The sequence below is a fragment of the Lynx rufus genome, unplaced genomic scaffold (assembly GCF_022079265.1).
Source record: "Lynx rufus isolate CCGP_SWC_20201006 ecotype Redwood Valley unplaced genomic scaffold, mLynRuf1.p SCAF_17, whole genome shotgun sequence".
Lineage (NCBI taxonomy): Eukaryota > Metazoa > Chordata > Mammalia > Carnivora > Felidae > Lynx > Lynx rufus.
This window is the reverse complement of record NW_025814831.1, coordinates 37650426-37667685: the sequence shown is the minus strand read 5'-3', so window position 1 is coordinate 37667685 and position 17260 is coordinate 37650426. Positions and strand designations below refer to the sequence as shown.

General features: G+C 41.5%; 1 protein-coding gene across 1 annotated transcript; it reads left to right on the top strand.

The window, feature by feature from the left end:
* The first annotated feature begins 4022 nt into the window (after positions 1-4022).
* On the top strand, positions 4023-6244 carry AKAP5 (A-kinase anchoring protein 5). Its single transcript, XM_047079532.1, has one exon. It carries the CDS (start codon positions 4297-4299, stop codon positions 5584-5586), a length of 1290 nt encoding a protein of 429 aa, XP_046935488.1. The 5' UTR covers positions 4023-4296; the 3' UTR covers positions 5587-6244.
* The last annotated feature ends 11016 nt before the right edge of the window (positions 6245-17260 follow it).

Sequence of the window (17260 nt, the reverse complement as noted above, 5' to 3'; positions counted from 1 at the left end):
GTTAGCAACCCATCTGGGAATATAAACGGCATTTTCACAGGCTGGTGTTGGCTGTCTGCACAAAGATAAACTGAATTCTTAATTACCACTAAAGTAGATGCTAATGGATTTTCCTGTTTTACAGCTTTCATCTCTAACTCTACCTGTAAGTTTAAGACCCCGACAACTTAGATTCGGCTTTGCTGTTGGGTCCTCGTGTTTCTTTCTTAAGTCTCAGTGAGAGCTACAGAATCTCACAAAGGTAAAACGTATTTCTGGAAAAACATCCAAAAGCAGATACCAGATTTATTTCCGTGAAGATCAGAATCCTGTCAAAGAATGGAGGTAGTAAGTACAAGCGCTGTTTGGTAATTCTTTGCTCCGCCTGAACAGGTTCTTCATCTGGACACTGTCCCGGGGAGGGCCCCTGAGGAGCCCAGAACTGTAACCCCGGGAGGACCTCACTGCTGGAACTCCCAGGAATGCCCGGGTAGGTACTGGTAATCCTGAAGCCCTCACACCTAAGTCCTCACAGCAACACCTCATTGGTTAATGAAACCGATGCGCTAAGTGTACAAATAAATGCTTGCGGTTTCACTACGCTAGTAACCGGTTTAGACAAAGACCCAGAAAACGTATGAAAATACACAACCTAGCCATCCAGTCAGGAAGGAGGGTAGATGTTGCCTGTGCCCTTTGCTCTGATTGGGACTGGAATCGTGAGGAAAGCAATCTCCTGATCCCCGCTTAATCGAGAGGGACAAGATTAAGCAGACATTGTAAATACGTAAGGTATAAAAGATGGATGGGGCCGGGTTCCTGTGCCCTGACCTCCTCCGCACACAGATTGTATCACCTCCACCTGGCCCCCTAGACTAGGGAGATTAGGGTCTGTCTAGGTCTTGGGCCTCAGAGTCCGTTTGGCAATGAACCATAATAACACCGTTGCACCCAAAGCCACTCCTAGGATAGCTGGTTTGTGTGTGTGTGTGTGTGTGTGTGTGTTTTGTTCTGTTTTTTTTTTTTGTCTCAATTCATATACGTAATTTTCTCTCCAAACGAGCTCTCACCGTGCACAGTTTTGAATCCTTTCAAAATGTATCTGCTGTGTCTTTAAATATTTGGTGTGTCGAGGGGGCTTCGATGGCAGTGCCCATAATTTAAAACCAGATTTTGCTACTTTGTATCTCAGGAGGTGCGGGGCTCACTCCCCCTGTCCCCACCCCATCTGCGGGTGGTCCCCCGCCCCGGGCCGGACGGGGTCGCGCGGCGGGAACTCGCGCGGGGGCTCGAAGCGCCGGGTGCGCTCCCACGCGGCGGGGGGAGCCTCTCGCAGGCCGCGCCCCCGCCCCCGTCCGCCCTGGCCCCGCCCCGCGCCCGCCCGCCCTCCCGGCGCGCATTGGAGCCGCGGGCTGTCGCTCCCCGCTCTCTGGGGAGGGGGCGCCGCGGGCTGCGGTCCCACTGCAGAGGGTTGTTCACTGCGGGTGCGACCGAGGCTTCCCGGCCTCCTGGACGCCCGGCCCCGCGAGCCGCCCCCTGACCTCGGCAGCAGGGTCGCCGGGGACCCCCGCACCCTCGGTAAGTGAGGGACGGCGAGGGGGTGGCAGGGAAGGGGGTCTGGGCCAGGGTCAGGTCCTCTGGCCGCCCGCGCGGCGGGGTGGGCGCCCACAACCGGGGCCCCCGAGGTGGCCGGAGTAAGAACCGGGAGGGTCGTCCGTCCGCCCGCATCTCCAGCCAGCGGCCACCCTGGTCAGCTGTGCCCACCCGCCCTCTCCGCGTTACAGCTCGTCCTGGCAGCAGGGGTTGCGGGGACCGCTTGCCCTTCCTTACCCTCATTTGAGAGGAACGTGATTTGGGGCCCCTGGCCATTCTGTTTGTGCAGACAGCCTGAAGCTGGGCTATCTGTTCCACGCCCCCGGCACTTTCCTTTTTGAGTTCTTTATCGTGCGCTCCAGCACCTGCCACCAGGCGCGTCCAGCCGAACGAGCCGCCTTCCTCCGGAGGCAGCTTGGTGGTCCGCATCCGGCCCTGGGAGAGATTCGCAGCTTTCCTCGCAGGGGCTCGCTCTTTTCCTCCGGGCTTCTCTGCTCAAGGGGGAAAGGGGCGTTAGACATGAGACTCGGTCAGGAAATGACAACAGGGACTTTAAGATTGCTGTGGCGGTAAGAGTACCCTGCTGGCTAAGGAGGAATCATCTGCAGACTAACACTCTTCAAAGTTTTAAGGTCTTCAGATTGTATTTTCCCCATTTCGGTTAGGTTTTTGGGGAATTTATTTCTATTGTGGTATCCATTCAAGTGAGCTTCTCAGGCAGTTGCCTTTGGGCAATCCAGGGCAATTTCAAATCCTACAGTCTTAAACATGGTCTAATTCCAATATTTCTGTTAGTTATACATTCTCTGGCTGGTAAACACTCAGGTGCTGAGAACTGCGAGACAGGAGAAGACTTAAAGAGAGAGCTATAATCAGCTGTGATTCTGGAGCATATGGAAGCATCATTTGAGGAGGGACACCTACAATGTTCATATTTTAGTTCCCGCGCTGTTCTGGGATGATCTTGTCCTTCCATCAGGGGCATGGAGTATGGAACTCCAACGTAAGGGAATACTTAGATCATAAACTGATTTGCAGAGTTCCAGTTCCTCTTGTGGTTCATAGAATCAAGAGCTGCCCAAATAAACCTACAACGCTGAAGGATTTACATAAAAATAGTACAAGGAAAGAGTCCCCTTGCCTATTTTAGGACTTGGATCAACAAAAATTGGTACAACTTTTGTTGAATCATCCCCTCACATCTTTGTTCGTTGGTCACGCTATTCTGTGGATTAATTTTATATTTATATGTAACCAATCAGTTTGCCAATCACATAGCTTAGCGATTATCTTTGGCTCCTTAATTAGTTCCAGAGCCAAGAAAACAAAATATAAGGAATTTCAGAAGCTTGATTTTAAAATAACACGAACCCAGTCTAGTCTTGGTTCAATTATGAGTTCATGGGCTGTGTTATGGTTAAATAACCATAAGTTAAATTTAAGCAATGAAAACGTTTTTGACTAGTGAATCTAGTGCAGATTAGTATCTCCAAATAATTCATTTTCCTGATAAAACTCTATTGCGCACTTTCAGAGCTTGGATTCAACCAAAGATTACCTACTAGCTGTGGAATCTCGGGCAAGTTGCTTAACTCTGTGCCTCAGTTTCTTCCTCTGCAGATAGTGATACCAGCACCTACTCACTTCATAATGTTGTGGGGAAGATTAGAGATGTATGTAAACGTGCTTAGCCTTTCCTAAGGCACAGATGCTGCTCAATAAATGTTAGTGCTTATTATCATTCACTCTTACTGACCTTTGGCTATGTGCTCATTATGGAAAACTTTTGAACAGTAGATATTTAGGGAAAAAAATGTCAAAATCATACAACTACATTTAAGAGTGGTGAATGACAGTGATGTTAAACTTCCTGAAAGTATGTATGAAAAGTGGCACCTCCCTGACAGAACATACATTTTTAGAACAGAAACCTTATGGTAGAATGGAAAGAACATTGGAGAGGCAAAGTCTTCAGTTCTAACTCTGGCCATGACCTTGTCTAACTGTATGGCTTTCAGCACTCCAACCACCCACTCTGGAGCTCGATTTCTTCATCTGGCTGGGCTTGAAAAATCTCTAAGATCCTTTGCAGCTGCAGAATTCTTTACTGCATGTAATAAAAATTACCCTAGCTTGCTTATCACCTTGCCTTTCATTGTTTTGTTAATGTTTGTTTTGTTAACTTGGAATTGAGTCATAAACATTCGTAAAGACAGCGCAATGAAAGAATTGGTATCAGATTTGCAAATAATCCGAGATGAAGTTTTAAGAAAGAGAGTAGAGGAAAATAGATTCACATGGAAATCTTTTTGATATTTTAATTCTCCAGTTATTTCAGTAAGTTATTCTGTGGGAAACGTGCCTGGTAGAATCATATACGTTCGACGGAAATCTAGGAAATTGTTTTCCTAGAAAGCAATAGGCTGATGGTGAAATAAAATGCCACTCTCTTTTCTCTCATCAGGTTGATCCTTAAGTAAAATAAAAATCTATCCCGTAAAGGGCTTTCATGAAGAAATTAAAGAGAGGAAATTACAAGTAATAGAGAAACTAGGAGTTGCACACTGGAGAAGCCACCTAAAATAACTGGAGTAAGACAAAACGAGTGAATACATCTGGAAGAAATTTTACTTAGTGTGGTATTTTTGCCCACTTTTTGGTCATAAAGGCCGCTAAGGAAGAAAGAATATAGTTTTCTAGAGAAAGAACGAGTGTAATGTAAAAATGGAAGCCACAGTTTCTGAAATTCAAGTCGAAAGCAAGGATGAGAAGAGACCAACAGAAGTCAGTCCTCAAGACGAGCGGCAGGAGGAAAAAGCATCAGTGCTTTGCTTCAAGAGAAGAAAGAAAACAGCCAAAGAGATGAAGCCCAAAACTAGCTCTAAAGCTGCTGGTGCAGCAAGAACGGGTCCCCCAGAGGCGGGAGCTTCTGATCAGCCCCAGGCCCCAGTGGGGGCCTGGGCGTCAATCAAACGTCTTGTAACGCACAGGAAAAGGTCAGAAGCTTCAAAGCAGCAAAAGCCCTTTGAGGCTAAAGTGCAACCTGAAATCAGTGCTGAGGATGCTGATCTTTCTAGGAAAAAGGCAAAATCCAGACTCAAGATTCCCTGCATAAAATTCTCCAAAGGAGAGAAAAGAAGTAATCATTCCAAAATTATAGAAGACTCCGACTGCAGCCTCAGAGTCCAGGGAGAGGCCGAACGTTTGGATACGGAAGCTCCGACCCAATCCGATGAGCAGGCAACCACGCCCAAGTTGCCCCAGGATGTGAGTAAAGCTGTCTCACAGAAAGGGGGCGATGAGGTCTGTGAGCCAAATGGGAGCCACAGCACAACGGCACCTGGGGAAAAAGTGATTGCAGTAGAACTTGGGTTAGACACGGGGCATTCTGCCATTCACACAGGAACTCTAGTCATTGAACGAGATACTGAAACAACTGAGGAAAAACAAAGCGCTCAACCCCAGCAAGCAAGCCCACTTGAACCTTCAGAAACACAACAGCAACCCCCTTTGGTTTCTGATGTTCCTCCCTCACCTGCAGTCCCAGATCAGCAAATTGTGGAAGAAGCCAAAAGCAATATCCTAGAAAGTGGACCAAATTGGAAACAGCACGAAAGTGGAGAGATTGTTGCTGAAGAGAGTGAGCCAAAAGATACTGAACTGAGCCAGGAATCAGAGCTTAGAGGAAATGAGGTCACTGCAGAGAAACCAAAACCAGAAGAAAGCAAAAGAATGGAGCCAATTGCTATTATTATTACAGACACTGAAATCAGTGAATTTGATGTTAAGAAATCTAAAAATGTCCCTAAGCAATTCTTAATTTCAATTGAAAACGAGCAAATAGGGGTTTTTGCTAATGATAGTGGTTTTGAGGGTAGAACTTCAGAACAATACGAAACACTCTTAAAAGAAACGGCTTCTTCTCTTGTCAAGAATGCTATTCAGTTGTCTATAGAACAGCTGATTAATGAAATGGCCTCTGATGATAATAAAATAAACAATCTTCTGCAGTGACTTAATTTCCAAATCATGGGAGGAAAAGAAAAAAAGCTTAATGCTGAATTATTTTACATACTTGCGGCATTTCTTTTTCAGTAACAAATGAGGGATTTATCATCTGTGGAATTTAAAGGTACAGTTCCAATCCAGAAGTGCTAAAGAATTACGTTTATAAAACCCTTTCTCCCCCAGAGATGTAGTCACTTCTGGATCAGAGGAAGCCCATACAGATTGCAATGCACAGTGACATACAGGGAGGTGTGAAAATGACATGTGGAGATTGGGGTACTTGGGGGAAGGAAGCTGTATTAATTGAGCACTTATGGGATGACATAAACTCTTTACTGTTCTCTGATGTCACAAAGCCTGGTTTCCCTTTGATAGTTCGATCCTGTGTATAGGTTAACATCACATTCGATTTTCAAAGCTTCCCCCCCCCCCACAGTGCACTTTTATGTTTAAAATGGTGAAGAAGGTGAGCTATTTTTGTCAATGTGTGATTTATAGTTGTTACACTCATAGGCAGTAGTCTTACCTCAAAAAAATATTGCCTTTTCTTAGTTTCAGCAGAATGTGCATATTTGAATTAAACATGAGTTTTTCTAGTCCTGCTTAAATACTGTACACAAGCCATTCACAATTTACTTCAGACAGACAAATAATTACCAAGTGCAAAGGTGTAGAAACAGGCAGGGCATCTTCGCTCTCCATCTTCTGCCTCCAGCAGACCTGTATAAATCCATTTCTGCATGGGGTCGTCTACTGAAAAGCTTAAAAACAAAACCTGAAAAGCTAAGCAACAGCAACAGCAGCAACAAAAAGTGAGATCATTGTTTTCCATCCAGGGGAAGGCAAACTGCCCGAGTAACAAATTATCACAGATAACATAGGATTCATCTTGCAGGATTGCTTCTCTAGAGCCCGTATTCATCAACCTCTCCTCAAAGAGGGAACGTGAATTCAAAGCCTGCCTGGCAGTGAAAGTACTAGGAAATCATAATAACCTGGTGAAAATATTGTCCATTCTTGACCAAGAAGGAGCCAAGTACATAGTTGAATAGAAAAAGTAAAAAGTTACTGCTAAAGCACATTGTATTTTAAACGTCAGTATTCTCTCATTGTGCCTCTGTGTCGAGATACCAGTAACAAACATTTTACATGGATTTTGAAAAATAACTTTTTCATCAGTATTTCCAGTCCAGCTAATCCCTTACAGAAAAAAATGAACTTAATGTAACCATAAGGGCTTATTTGCATTTTATTCGGTTATTTAAATCATCGATCTCATTAATAATTACCATATTTTTTGAAAAAGTAATTACATTTCAATCTTTCCTTGTGTGAAATGGCCATAATACTACAATACACTTCCCTACCTCACAGGTAAAGGTTCAAACTGTAGAGTCCCCCACTGTCTAAGTGGCGGCATTACTCTGAAAGTGGATGAAGTATGAAGAGCTCTCCATTTGAGTTGTAAGGTATTTGTTAAAGAGTATTTGTACATTCTTGGGGAAAAGAGTGTACATTGGATGATTGTAAATGATCTAGGTGACTTCCAGCATTATTACGTATAGAAAGTATGTGCTAATTTGTCCTATAGAACCTTCTTTGTTTCTTGCTGTGAGTACATCTTGAGACCTCTGGCAGAAAAACCTAATCTGACTTTGGAACTGAACCAAATAATGGATATTATTAGCAAGATTCTTTCCTGAGGTGCAAAATTATCCCCCCAGACTTTCCTACCTTCATGCCTATAACTTTGGGACCAGAAACCCACAAAAATCCTTCAATTTAGCAATGTGAGCGTGGATTTTCAAAACACATGACCCAAGAGATGAATTTCTTTTAGTGTACAATTTTTAAACATTTAAAAAAGACTGCTAAGTCATTCTCCCTAAAACTACTCTTTTTCATTCACTCTCTGTGGTGCTAATGGACTTGGATGGCTACCAGCAAATATCAGATCATATTTAAAAGTGAACAGTTGTTAAAAACCTGATCAAAGTTGGTGCATTTTAACTGTTTTGAAGAATCCTGTCTTCATTTACTGCCAGAATGGCTCAAGCCAATATACTTGCATTGTAAACTTTTTAGTAATCTCTCATGAATGAGCACAGAGCACAGCACTTACCAGTGATTGAAAATATTTTGGAAGGCTTAGGCATATTTGGGAGTTTTAAAAACAGATACAAGATAAATATGTGTAATTATTTTTGTTAAAATATCACTTTCTCTAGTCCTGGGTTTCTACCTTTTTTTTTTCCCACTATGGTTTGATATATATTTTTGGTTAGAATGTATTATAATTGATTGTTTCTCTGGTAAGATGTGTACTCCACTTGCATTCATCTTAGTTGGCTTTTCCTTAATCTTTCCTACTGAGAATATCTGGGGAGTTAAATAAGTAGGATTCCAGTTTGAAAAAGGAATCCAGAAATTAATTGGTCTCCATCTAAATATACCTGCCACATGGCCAAATCCTATTAAAAGGAATTCTAAGGTGATCCAAACTGTATTGTTGTAGACACAAGCAGGAGTCACATAACTTGGAAGTCTCTTATAAAATATGTTTCATTTCAATAGTGTTTATTTTAAGCAATTCGACCTTATATGCGAGACATTAAATGAATTTAAGTAGGTTCCTATTCAATTCATATCCATTTGACATGATTAAAATGATCATTTAAAAGGCAGTTCAATGACACTACATTAATTTTCACTTAAATGTGCTGTGGTATAAATGCTGCTTTTAATGAACACTTATTAATTAGTTGGGATTCAGTTTGTCTTTGAGTTTAGGATTTTACAAGGTGGGTTGGTTTATTGGATGCTTGTTAATTTTTTCGGCACATTATCTTCCCCCTTCTAAGAGTCCAGTATTATTCACTTCGCTTTACAACCCAGTGAATATGAAAACCCTCTTCTATTTTCTCTAGCACTATTCACTTAACATTTTCTCAAAGTACTTTATAGGGTATAAAAATAGTACTGGGTAATATCTAAGTGAAGGTAGCAGAAAACAAAAGAACTTTCAAACAGAAATTATGTTCCCTGCCTCCTCCTCCACCTCAAAGAATAATAAGCATGTGGCACAAATGGAGTTCTTCAGAAAAGCTGTCTGCATAATTTTCTTTCAAGGCAATTTCAAGGCATTTGACAGCACGAAGTTTGTGATGATCTTAATTGGTCTACTATTTAGTGGAGTCTAAGAAACTCTGATTTATTTCTGAGAGATTATCTTATTTCACGAGTATCTGTGAAAAGCCTTACTGCTAAAGGCCATTAGTCATGGGAGGGCACCAGTCAAATCTGGCTTTTGCATGCAATCCAGAGTTAACTTCATAAATGTTTAACTTCAAGTTGCCTTATTTTTTATAGTTATGAGTTCATTTGTGGGGGTGGGGGGTTTCCAGCAGAATTTTTAAAATAATTGTTAGGCTTTAGAACCCCATTGTTTGGAAAGATCCTTTTAATCTCAACTTTATTCAGATATGTAAAGTCTTTCTAATTTCATCTGATACTCAGTACATCAGGGGTTGACTTTTCTGCCTGCCATTTCTGAAAAAAAATTTTTTTTAAGTCCTCATTTATGGTTTCAGGTTCTTTAGGTTCAAATTCCTATGATGTTTCATCCTGTAACATAAAGTTTCTTATTATGCAGAATTCAGTCAATAGTACATTTTATGATACATTTTTGAAAAAAAGTTCTTGCAATCCTTATTTAGTTACAAAAATTAAACAGAAGGAAGCTCCATGAAATTTAGATGTCCTGATTAAATTCAGTTTGGTTCAACATGTGTTGGGTATAACATATGCCCAACACTGTTTGGTGAAGAAGACGGGCTCCCAGCCCTCCAAGAGCTCAAGCCAGGCAACAGCAACCACAGGAACTGGGGCAGGGATTAGGGCAAAGAGCCACAGGCAATGCAGCACCATGAGTGCCACAGAGGGGAGAATAAAGAGACACTGGTTAATTTGCCCAGTGTGGGGAGGCGGTCATCTAAATACAGGGACAGTTTGAAAGCATTCAGTTTCTAAATAGTTACACAGTTATATCCATTATGATTTGTGAACAGGTGCAGAAAAAAGCCTGCATAATGTTACATATTTATAGTAGTTCTTTGTCTGTAAAAATGTTAAGTGGATGAGCTATATGAAAGTAAAAGTTCCATTTTGTATTTCTCATTAAAATTAGTACTATAGGACTGTGGATCAGATGCTAATATTAAAGAAATACTCTGTAGAAAAAAGGTTTTAACCTGAATTAATATATGTACTGACTATTAATATAGAATAAATGTTATATTGGCTCATGTTTATTTTATTTACCTAAATCTTTTAAGAGAAATGTGGTATATTATATTTATTTCCTAAAAGTATAAAGATCACACTGAAGAAAACTATTGAGTTAACATTACCAAGAGTTCTACTTTGCTAGTTGGGCGTTGGACAGATTTTACAATGATCTGCCCAAAAGAGCTCACCTGCAGGGGTTCCTTGGTGGCTCACAGTTGGTTAAGCGGTTAAGCATCTGACTCTTGGTTTCAGCTCAGGTCATGATCTCACAGTTCATGTGTTCGAGCCCTGTATCAGGCTCCGTGCTGATAGTGTGGAACCTGCTTGGGATTTTCTCTCTCTCTGACCCTTCCCTGCTCATGTGTTCTATAAATACGGAAACAAACAAACTTAAAAAAGATTCCACCTACAGCAAAGAGAAACACAAACACCTCAAACTTGAATTCAATATCAGCTAACTATCCATCTAAAGGGCATTTCTGACTTTGATGCCATCTATAAATTTGGCAAAAAAGTCCACTTGTTTTCACCATCTCCTGCTATACTCATTTTACTAACCTAATTGTTTTTCTACATTATACTAACCTAATTGTTAGTAATCTTTATGGTTTTCCAAATAATTAAGCAATCTTGATATGAAAATGCTTAAATTATGCAGATGTTGCTGCTAAAGCTGGGTGTTTCACAAGTTCTGTGTTTACAGACACTGATTTTATTTCCCTAACGTTGACAACCCTGTTTTTTCTTAAGCACAGCACAATGGTAATAATTGGACTTCTATTACAGATTGTCTTTTCTAAATCTCGGGACCAGTTTAAAGTCGATTGTGTCTGGGGCACCTGGCTGGCTCAGTCAGTAGAGCATGTGACTCTTGATCTCAGGGCTGTGAGTTTGAGTCCCACGTTGGGTGTAGAGGTTACTTAAAAAAGAAAATAGAGTGGATAGCGTCCTAAAACCAAAATGTGTGCCGAAGTAAAATGTCTTACTAGTGAACAGACCCCGTATATAGGGTATTTCTGCAGGATTTAAAAATTCTTATTAAATCACAATTCTGTTGTAAAAGAAAGATACACCACCTTTTGCAAGACTTGTTTTCACAGGCAATCCCGTGAATCGTTTTTTAGACCCACCATTACTGCTGAAGTCTGGAGTGAGTTCCTACTTTCCCCACCCTACCCCCCGAGAAGCTTGAGATCATGAGGGGTTGAGTTTCTGAGAGTGAGTACAGACAGTCCCCAAATTAGGTTGTTCAACTAATGATTTTTTTTACTTCATTGGGACAGTGAGGGCCAAGGGCCTTTTTCTTTTTTTTTTTAAGTAGGCTTCACACCCGACATGGAGCCCAACACGGGGCTTTGAACTCATGATCCTGCAATCAAGAGTTGGACGCTTGGCCAATTGAGCCACCCAGGTGCCCTGATTTTTTGACTTCATGATCGTGTGAGAGCATTCAGTAGAAACCATGCTTGGAAGTTTGCATTTCGATCTTTCCTAGACTAACACTAGTGTGATACTCTGGCAGCAGCCACAATTCACATTCAACTATGTGATCATGAGGGTCAATAACTGATACACTCAAACCATTCTGTACCCATACAACCATTGTTTTTCACCTTCAGTACAGTATTCAATACATTACATGAAGTATTCAGTGCTTTATTATAAAATAGGCTTTCTGTTAGATGATTTTTCCAAAGTAGGCTAATGTAAGAGTTCTGAGCTATGTTTAAGGTAGCCAGGCTAAGCTCTGCTGTTCAGTGGGTTAAGTGTATTAAATGCATTTTCAACTTACGATGTTTTGAATTTACAATGGGTTTATTAGGACGTAACCCCGCCATAGACTGAGGAAGATTATATGCGTTTGTATATGAGCACACTACACATCCTCAGAAAATCCTCAGCAAAGCTGGGCACAGGTGCCATGAATAATTAAAGACAACCTAGGTAAATGGAGAATGGTGTGGTGGCTCCCAGCCTAGAAAAGTCCCACACTGAAACTCGTCTCTGTAGGGGCGCCTGGGTGGCTCAATCGGTTGAGCGGCCAGCTCTTGGTTTTGGCTCAGGTCATGACCTCAGGGTTGTGGGATCAACCCCTGTGTTGAGCTCCACACTGACAGTGCAGAACCTGCTTGGGATTCCCTCTCTCCCTCTCTGCCCTTCCCCCACTTAGGTGCTCATGCACTCTCTCAAAATAAACTTAAAAAAAAAATGTCTCTGTAAATTCCAGCTCATAACAGCAATGGTGGTGGTGTTCAGCAGTTTCTGCACATTAGCAAGACAAGATGCACTTTCCCTGTTGACTCATTTTGTGGCTAAACTCAGATAGGACTTTCAGCCTTGATTTTTTTATTGCAGTGCAATTATGGGGCAAGGATTCAGCTTTTCACAGCTCTACTTGTGGCCGTGAAACCCAGACCTTCCACTTCTGCACTCGGGGAGATGGGGAACACAGGGTGACACGAAAAGCAGATGGCGTCATTTGTATACTTGTACTCGAATCCTTTATTCCCAATCCCTCCTGTGACATCCATACCTTCAGGGCACAGGAAGTTCTAGTCAGTATGCCTACAAGTGGGTCTCCGGGCCACATCTGTGATGATCAGTCAGTCACTACTGCAGCTACAGCCATGCACGCTCAGATCAATCAGCCTCATACACAAATTACAATGCACAGCTTCCATGTGGAACAGCCATTTATGGCATAAAAACGTAGAATATTGACTATTTAAAGACATCATCCCAAAACGTAGTATTTCCATCTTCCTGATCAGAACTAGTTAGAACTTACCCTTGTACTCTGGGTAAGGCTGAGATGTACAGAATGCCAAAACAATAGGTCACCACGCAATTCCAGTGAAAAAAGTCACTAGGCTAAGCTAGGACGTTCGATGGGTTAGGTGTATTAAATGTATTTTATAATCTTCTATCCAGATATGCCACAAACAGCCTTATCGGCAGTTTCACTGATTTCATAGTGAATTTGCTTAGAATTATCGTTTTAGTTTTATGGGTTTCTTCTATACCCTGAATGTCTGGCTGATGTGTTTTTTCTGATCTGCGGAGGTTTAATAGTGAATAATAATCATTATATACAGCAAAATCCACTCTGTGCACAGTTCTGCAGATTTTGACAAGCATATAGTTGTGTCACCTAGGGGGTCTTTTTTTCTTATTCTGATTTCATTATTTTTTTATACCACATGTGTATTTTAGTTTAATTTCCTGACTGCATAAGTGGAAACTGCTACTTGCTGCAGAAACTCAAAATAAGGGCTTCTTAAACCCTATGTTTAAACCAGGAAGGAAAAGCAAGGCTGTCATGCACGGCTGTGCAAACTGCACAGCTCAACTGCAGTCACGGCAGGGAGTGGCGCCCCCTAGCGTCCATTGTGCATGATCATGGCCATACGTGGTGGCTCTGAATATAGCCACCAGTTTGAGAGATCTGCAAAACTGTGATGGTGTTAACAGTGAAACAGGAGATGTTTAAAATAAAAAAGGAGGCTTCCATTTATATGCCTTTCCTCCCACATTTTAAAAGATTGTGATGGAAAGAGAAGACGAGAACCACTGAGCTCATAGCACCAGACTTTGCACATATGTGGAAGAAGGGCAATGTTGCAAAATGAGAACTAGTCCGGTTAAAAAAAAACAAAAAACAAAAAACTTGGGAGACTGCTGGATTCTCTGGTCTGCATTTTAAAACCTTTTCTCTTACCTTTTTAAATGTTATGTCCTTCTTCTAAAGAACCACCATAGATTCTTTGGATGTTTCTCCCTACAAGGCACTTAGAACAACAAAAAAATTTCCTTAATTAGATATTTACCTACATATGGTTTGGACTAAGTACCATATGGCTCCCACTACAGAAAAATGTGGCAAAGCTAAACTCACAAGACCTCATTCTTCCAGGGCCTATTTGGTCCGCAGGAATCTAACATGGACCTTCCAGAAATTCAGACAGACCAAACAAGGAGTAACAGCTACAGCTGACAACGGCATCCTTCTTAGGCCCTCTTCCCACACAAGCCCCTCCCACAGTTCCCAGGAGAGCAAGGACCCGTTCAGGTGTGCAGACAAACCTCCCCAAGGTCCTGCTATCCCTTCAGATTTCTGGCATGAAAGGACACCATAGTTTTCTAATAGTTTAGAGGAAGATACTTTATTATTTTGATACAATATCACCAAGTTGTTTCAATGAAAAAAGTTTCAACACCGTCTAAACGATGAAAGATAGTTTATCTGAGAGGAGGGGGGTTCATTCTCCAAATTGGCTACTCAGCTGTAAAATGAATTTAAGAGAAGCATTTAGTGATTAGATACAAAGTTCTAGGGTAATAATAACAACACTGCAAGCTGAAATGATGGAGGGAAAAAGAGGGCACACTGCATTCACTCAGCATTGGAAGGCAAAAAGAGTTGAAGGCAAAAGAACTCTATTAAAGAAGGTCTCAGTTTACTCAGAAAATGGAACTGGTTGGAAGGAAGGGAGGGAAGAAAGGTAATAAACACCCGCTTAGGGGTGCCTGGCTGGCTCTGTCGGAAGAGATGTGACTTGATCTGGTGGTCATGAGTTCCAGCCTCACGCTGGGTGTAGAGATTACTTAAAATAAACAAAACAAAAAACCCCACCAACTTAGAAAATCAGTTGTTGAACCATAGTTAAAAAGGAAATTCCAGGGGTGCCTGGGTGGTGGCTCAGGCGGTTGAGCGTCTAACTTTGGCTCAGGTCATGATCTCACAGTTCATGGGTTCCAGCCCCAGGTCAGGCTCTGTGCTGACAGCTCAGACCCTGGAGCCTGCTTCCGATTCTGTGTCTCCCTCTCTCTCTGCCCCTCTCCTGCTCAGCTCTGTCTCTCTCTCCCTCTGTCTCAAAAATAAATAAACATTAAAAAAAAATAAAAAGGAAACTCCAGAAAATTATAGGCCAATCTCACAGGATGTCAATGTAAGGAAACAGGAGGCAAGAAGCAAAGGAATATTTACTCATATGTCCGTGGATTTATCTCTCGACCAGGCAGGACACCAAAAACTGAGTCTGACGTCTGGTTAGAAAAGCAAATGTTGATGGGGACTAAAATGCCAAGGACTTAATGTTAAAGACTTAGAAGAATCCTCAGATGAGCTCAATGTAACAGTCACAGTGTTATATTTAAAAAACCCATCTGTTGCAATATTTACATGTAAATTGGAAGCTTCTTGATTAAAGAGGGATGTCAAAATACAGAGGTACCCAACATATTATAGAATTCTAGGAAAATTCTTATTAGTCATGACTAAATAAGACCCAGCAGTAGCTAACTAAGTGCTAAATAGTGAATTAAACAAATAGTGATGCCAGATTTGAGTGTCATATAAAATGGATTTCTAAAAGATACACGGGTGCCACCTTTTGGCCAGATTAAAAATTTACACAAATTATAACCCACGATCACATGTTAATTTCACAAAGAGACCGTGTTAGACACGGTTGTTTAATTCAAACATTATGTGCATAGATTTTAAACTGCCTTGTTGCTTAATACAGCTGATTTTTAATCACATTTTTTTATTTTTTAAGACCTGGGATAGAAGATAATACAAAGAGAGTTTAATTCTGAACTAACGCAAATCATACTTGGTAAGTATTCCTTTAGTTCTTGACAACCATCACAAAACTTACTTTAAGCTTTTAGACCAGGATTAGTTGACTTCAGCACTGTTGATGTTTTGGGCTAGATAATTCTTTATTTGAGGCGGGGGTGGGGGCTGCCTCCTGCATTGTGAGATGTTTAGCAGCATCCTTGGCCTCTCCCCACTAGATGCCAGTAGCAACTATCCCCTCCCCAGCCCAACCCAGTTGCGACAACCAAAAACATCTCTACATTGTGAAATGTCCCCAGGGAAAGGGGGATCACCCTGTGTATGGTTAACTGGCAGTGTCAACTGGCCACAGGTGCACAGATATTTGGGCAAACATTATTCTGAGTGTGTCTGTGAATGTGTCTTTGGATGAAATAAACATTTGAATCCGTAGACTGAGTAAAGCAGACAGCGCTCCCTAAAGTGAGTGGCCCTCATCCAGCTGAAGACTGAATAGAACAAAAAGGCTGACCCTTTGAGAGTAAAGGCAACTTCTCCTGCCTGTTAATCTGGGACATTGGTCTTTTTCTGCCTTTGTGGATCTCAAGCCTGCTGGCTTTTGGACTGGAATGATACCATCGGCTTTCCTGGGTCTCCAGCTCGCCAACTGTAGATCTTGGAACATCTCAGCCTCCATATTTGTGAGTCCATTCTTTATAATCAACCAACCTCTCTCTCTCTCTCTGTACTACACGCTATTGGTTGTTTCTCTGGAGAACCCTGAGTAATACATGCTGGTTGAGAACCACTGTTGTACATTAGGTTACTAGAGAAAATACAGGAAACAGGGAAGAAAGAAAGAAGCAAAGCAGGGAACTACTGGGCAATGGCTAGACGTTACCTTTCTTTCCAGAGATGGCAGTTGGAAAGCATTTGATTGGGACACCAATCTTCTATTAACACAGGTTATGGTTGATAAGACCCGGGCTCACTGATGCATTTTTGCATTACACATCCAGGATGGTCCCTGGCACAGAGACTTACTTACCCCAGTGCTAGGATGACAACACTTGGCAGACACTGCTGTAAAATAAGAACAGTCTATAAGCCGCACTTAAAAAAGGTTTTGTTTATGATCAAGTCACGTTAATTTATTGGTCGTGATAAAATACATGAAATCCACTGTTTTCATTCCAAATAGAGGATACAAAACTTTCTAAATTAATGTGTCGGAAGCAAACTCACGGTGCGTAAGGTGGGAAGAGTTTAACCATACAATGTACTATTCTCTGCGGTCTCCTGAATTTGCCATGTGTTACTTACAGGTGGAGGATTTCTTCTGTGGGCCTTTCTTCTTGCACAAGTGTTTGAATTCCAAGTTTCTTTGAAACTATTTTAAGTTCATATTTGATCTACGCTGACTAAATGACTTTATTTGGCACAAAATGGAAGAGCCAATGGCAGTTAATGTCAGATGCGTCGCAGCAGTTGTCTACTAAGCAGTCGAGCGTGGCACAGAAACATGCTGCAGCACAACGGGTTCCTCCAGGTCTCGAAGACAAAAAAATCGCAGTTGGTGATTCCTTGTATTTAAGACATCCAGGCTTGGGCCGTATAATCTCACCAGTTTTCACAAAGTCCAACCATACAAACATAGAAGTACAGCAGAGAACAATCATTTACAGATTTCATTCTTAGGAATTTAAAAATTAATTATAATAAAATCCCTTAGAGCTACATTTAACGTAAAACATACAAAGACACAGATTACATTATGAAAACTCTTCGTGTGGCTTATTTTACCTCAATTACTACTAAAAAATGACACTT

Bases quoted from the DNA above. Each gene is read 5' to 3' on its own strand.
- AKAP5 (XM_047079532.1), top strand. From the start codon at position 4,297: ATGGAAGCCACAGTTTCTGAAATTCAAGTCGAAAGCAAGGATGAGAAG.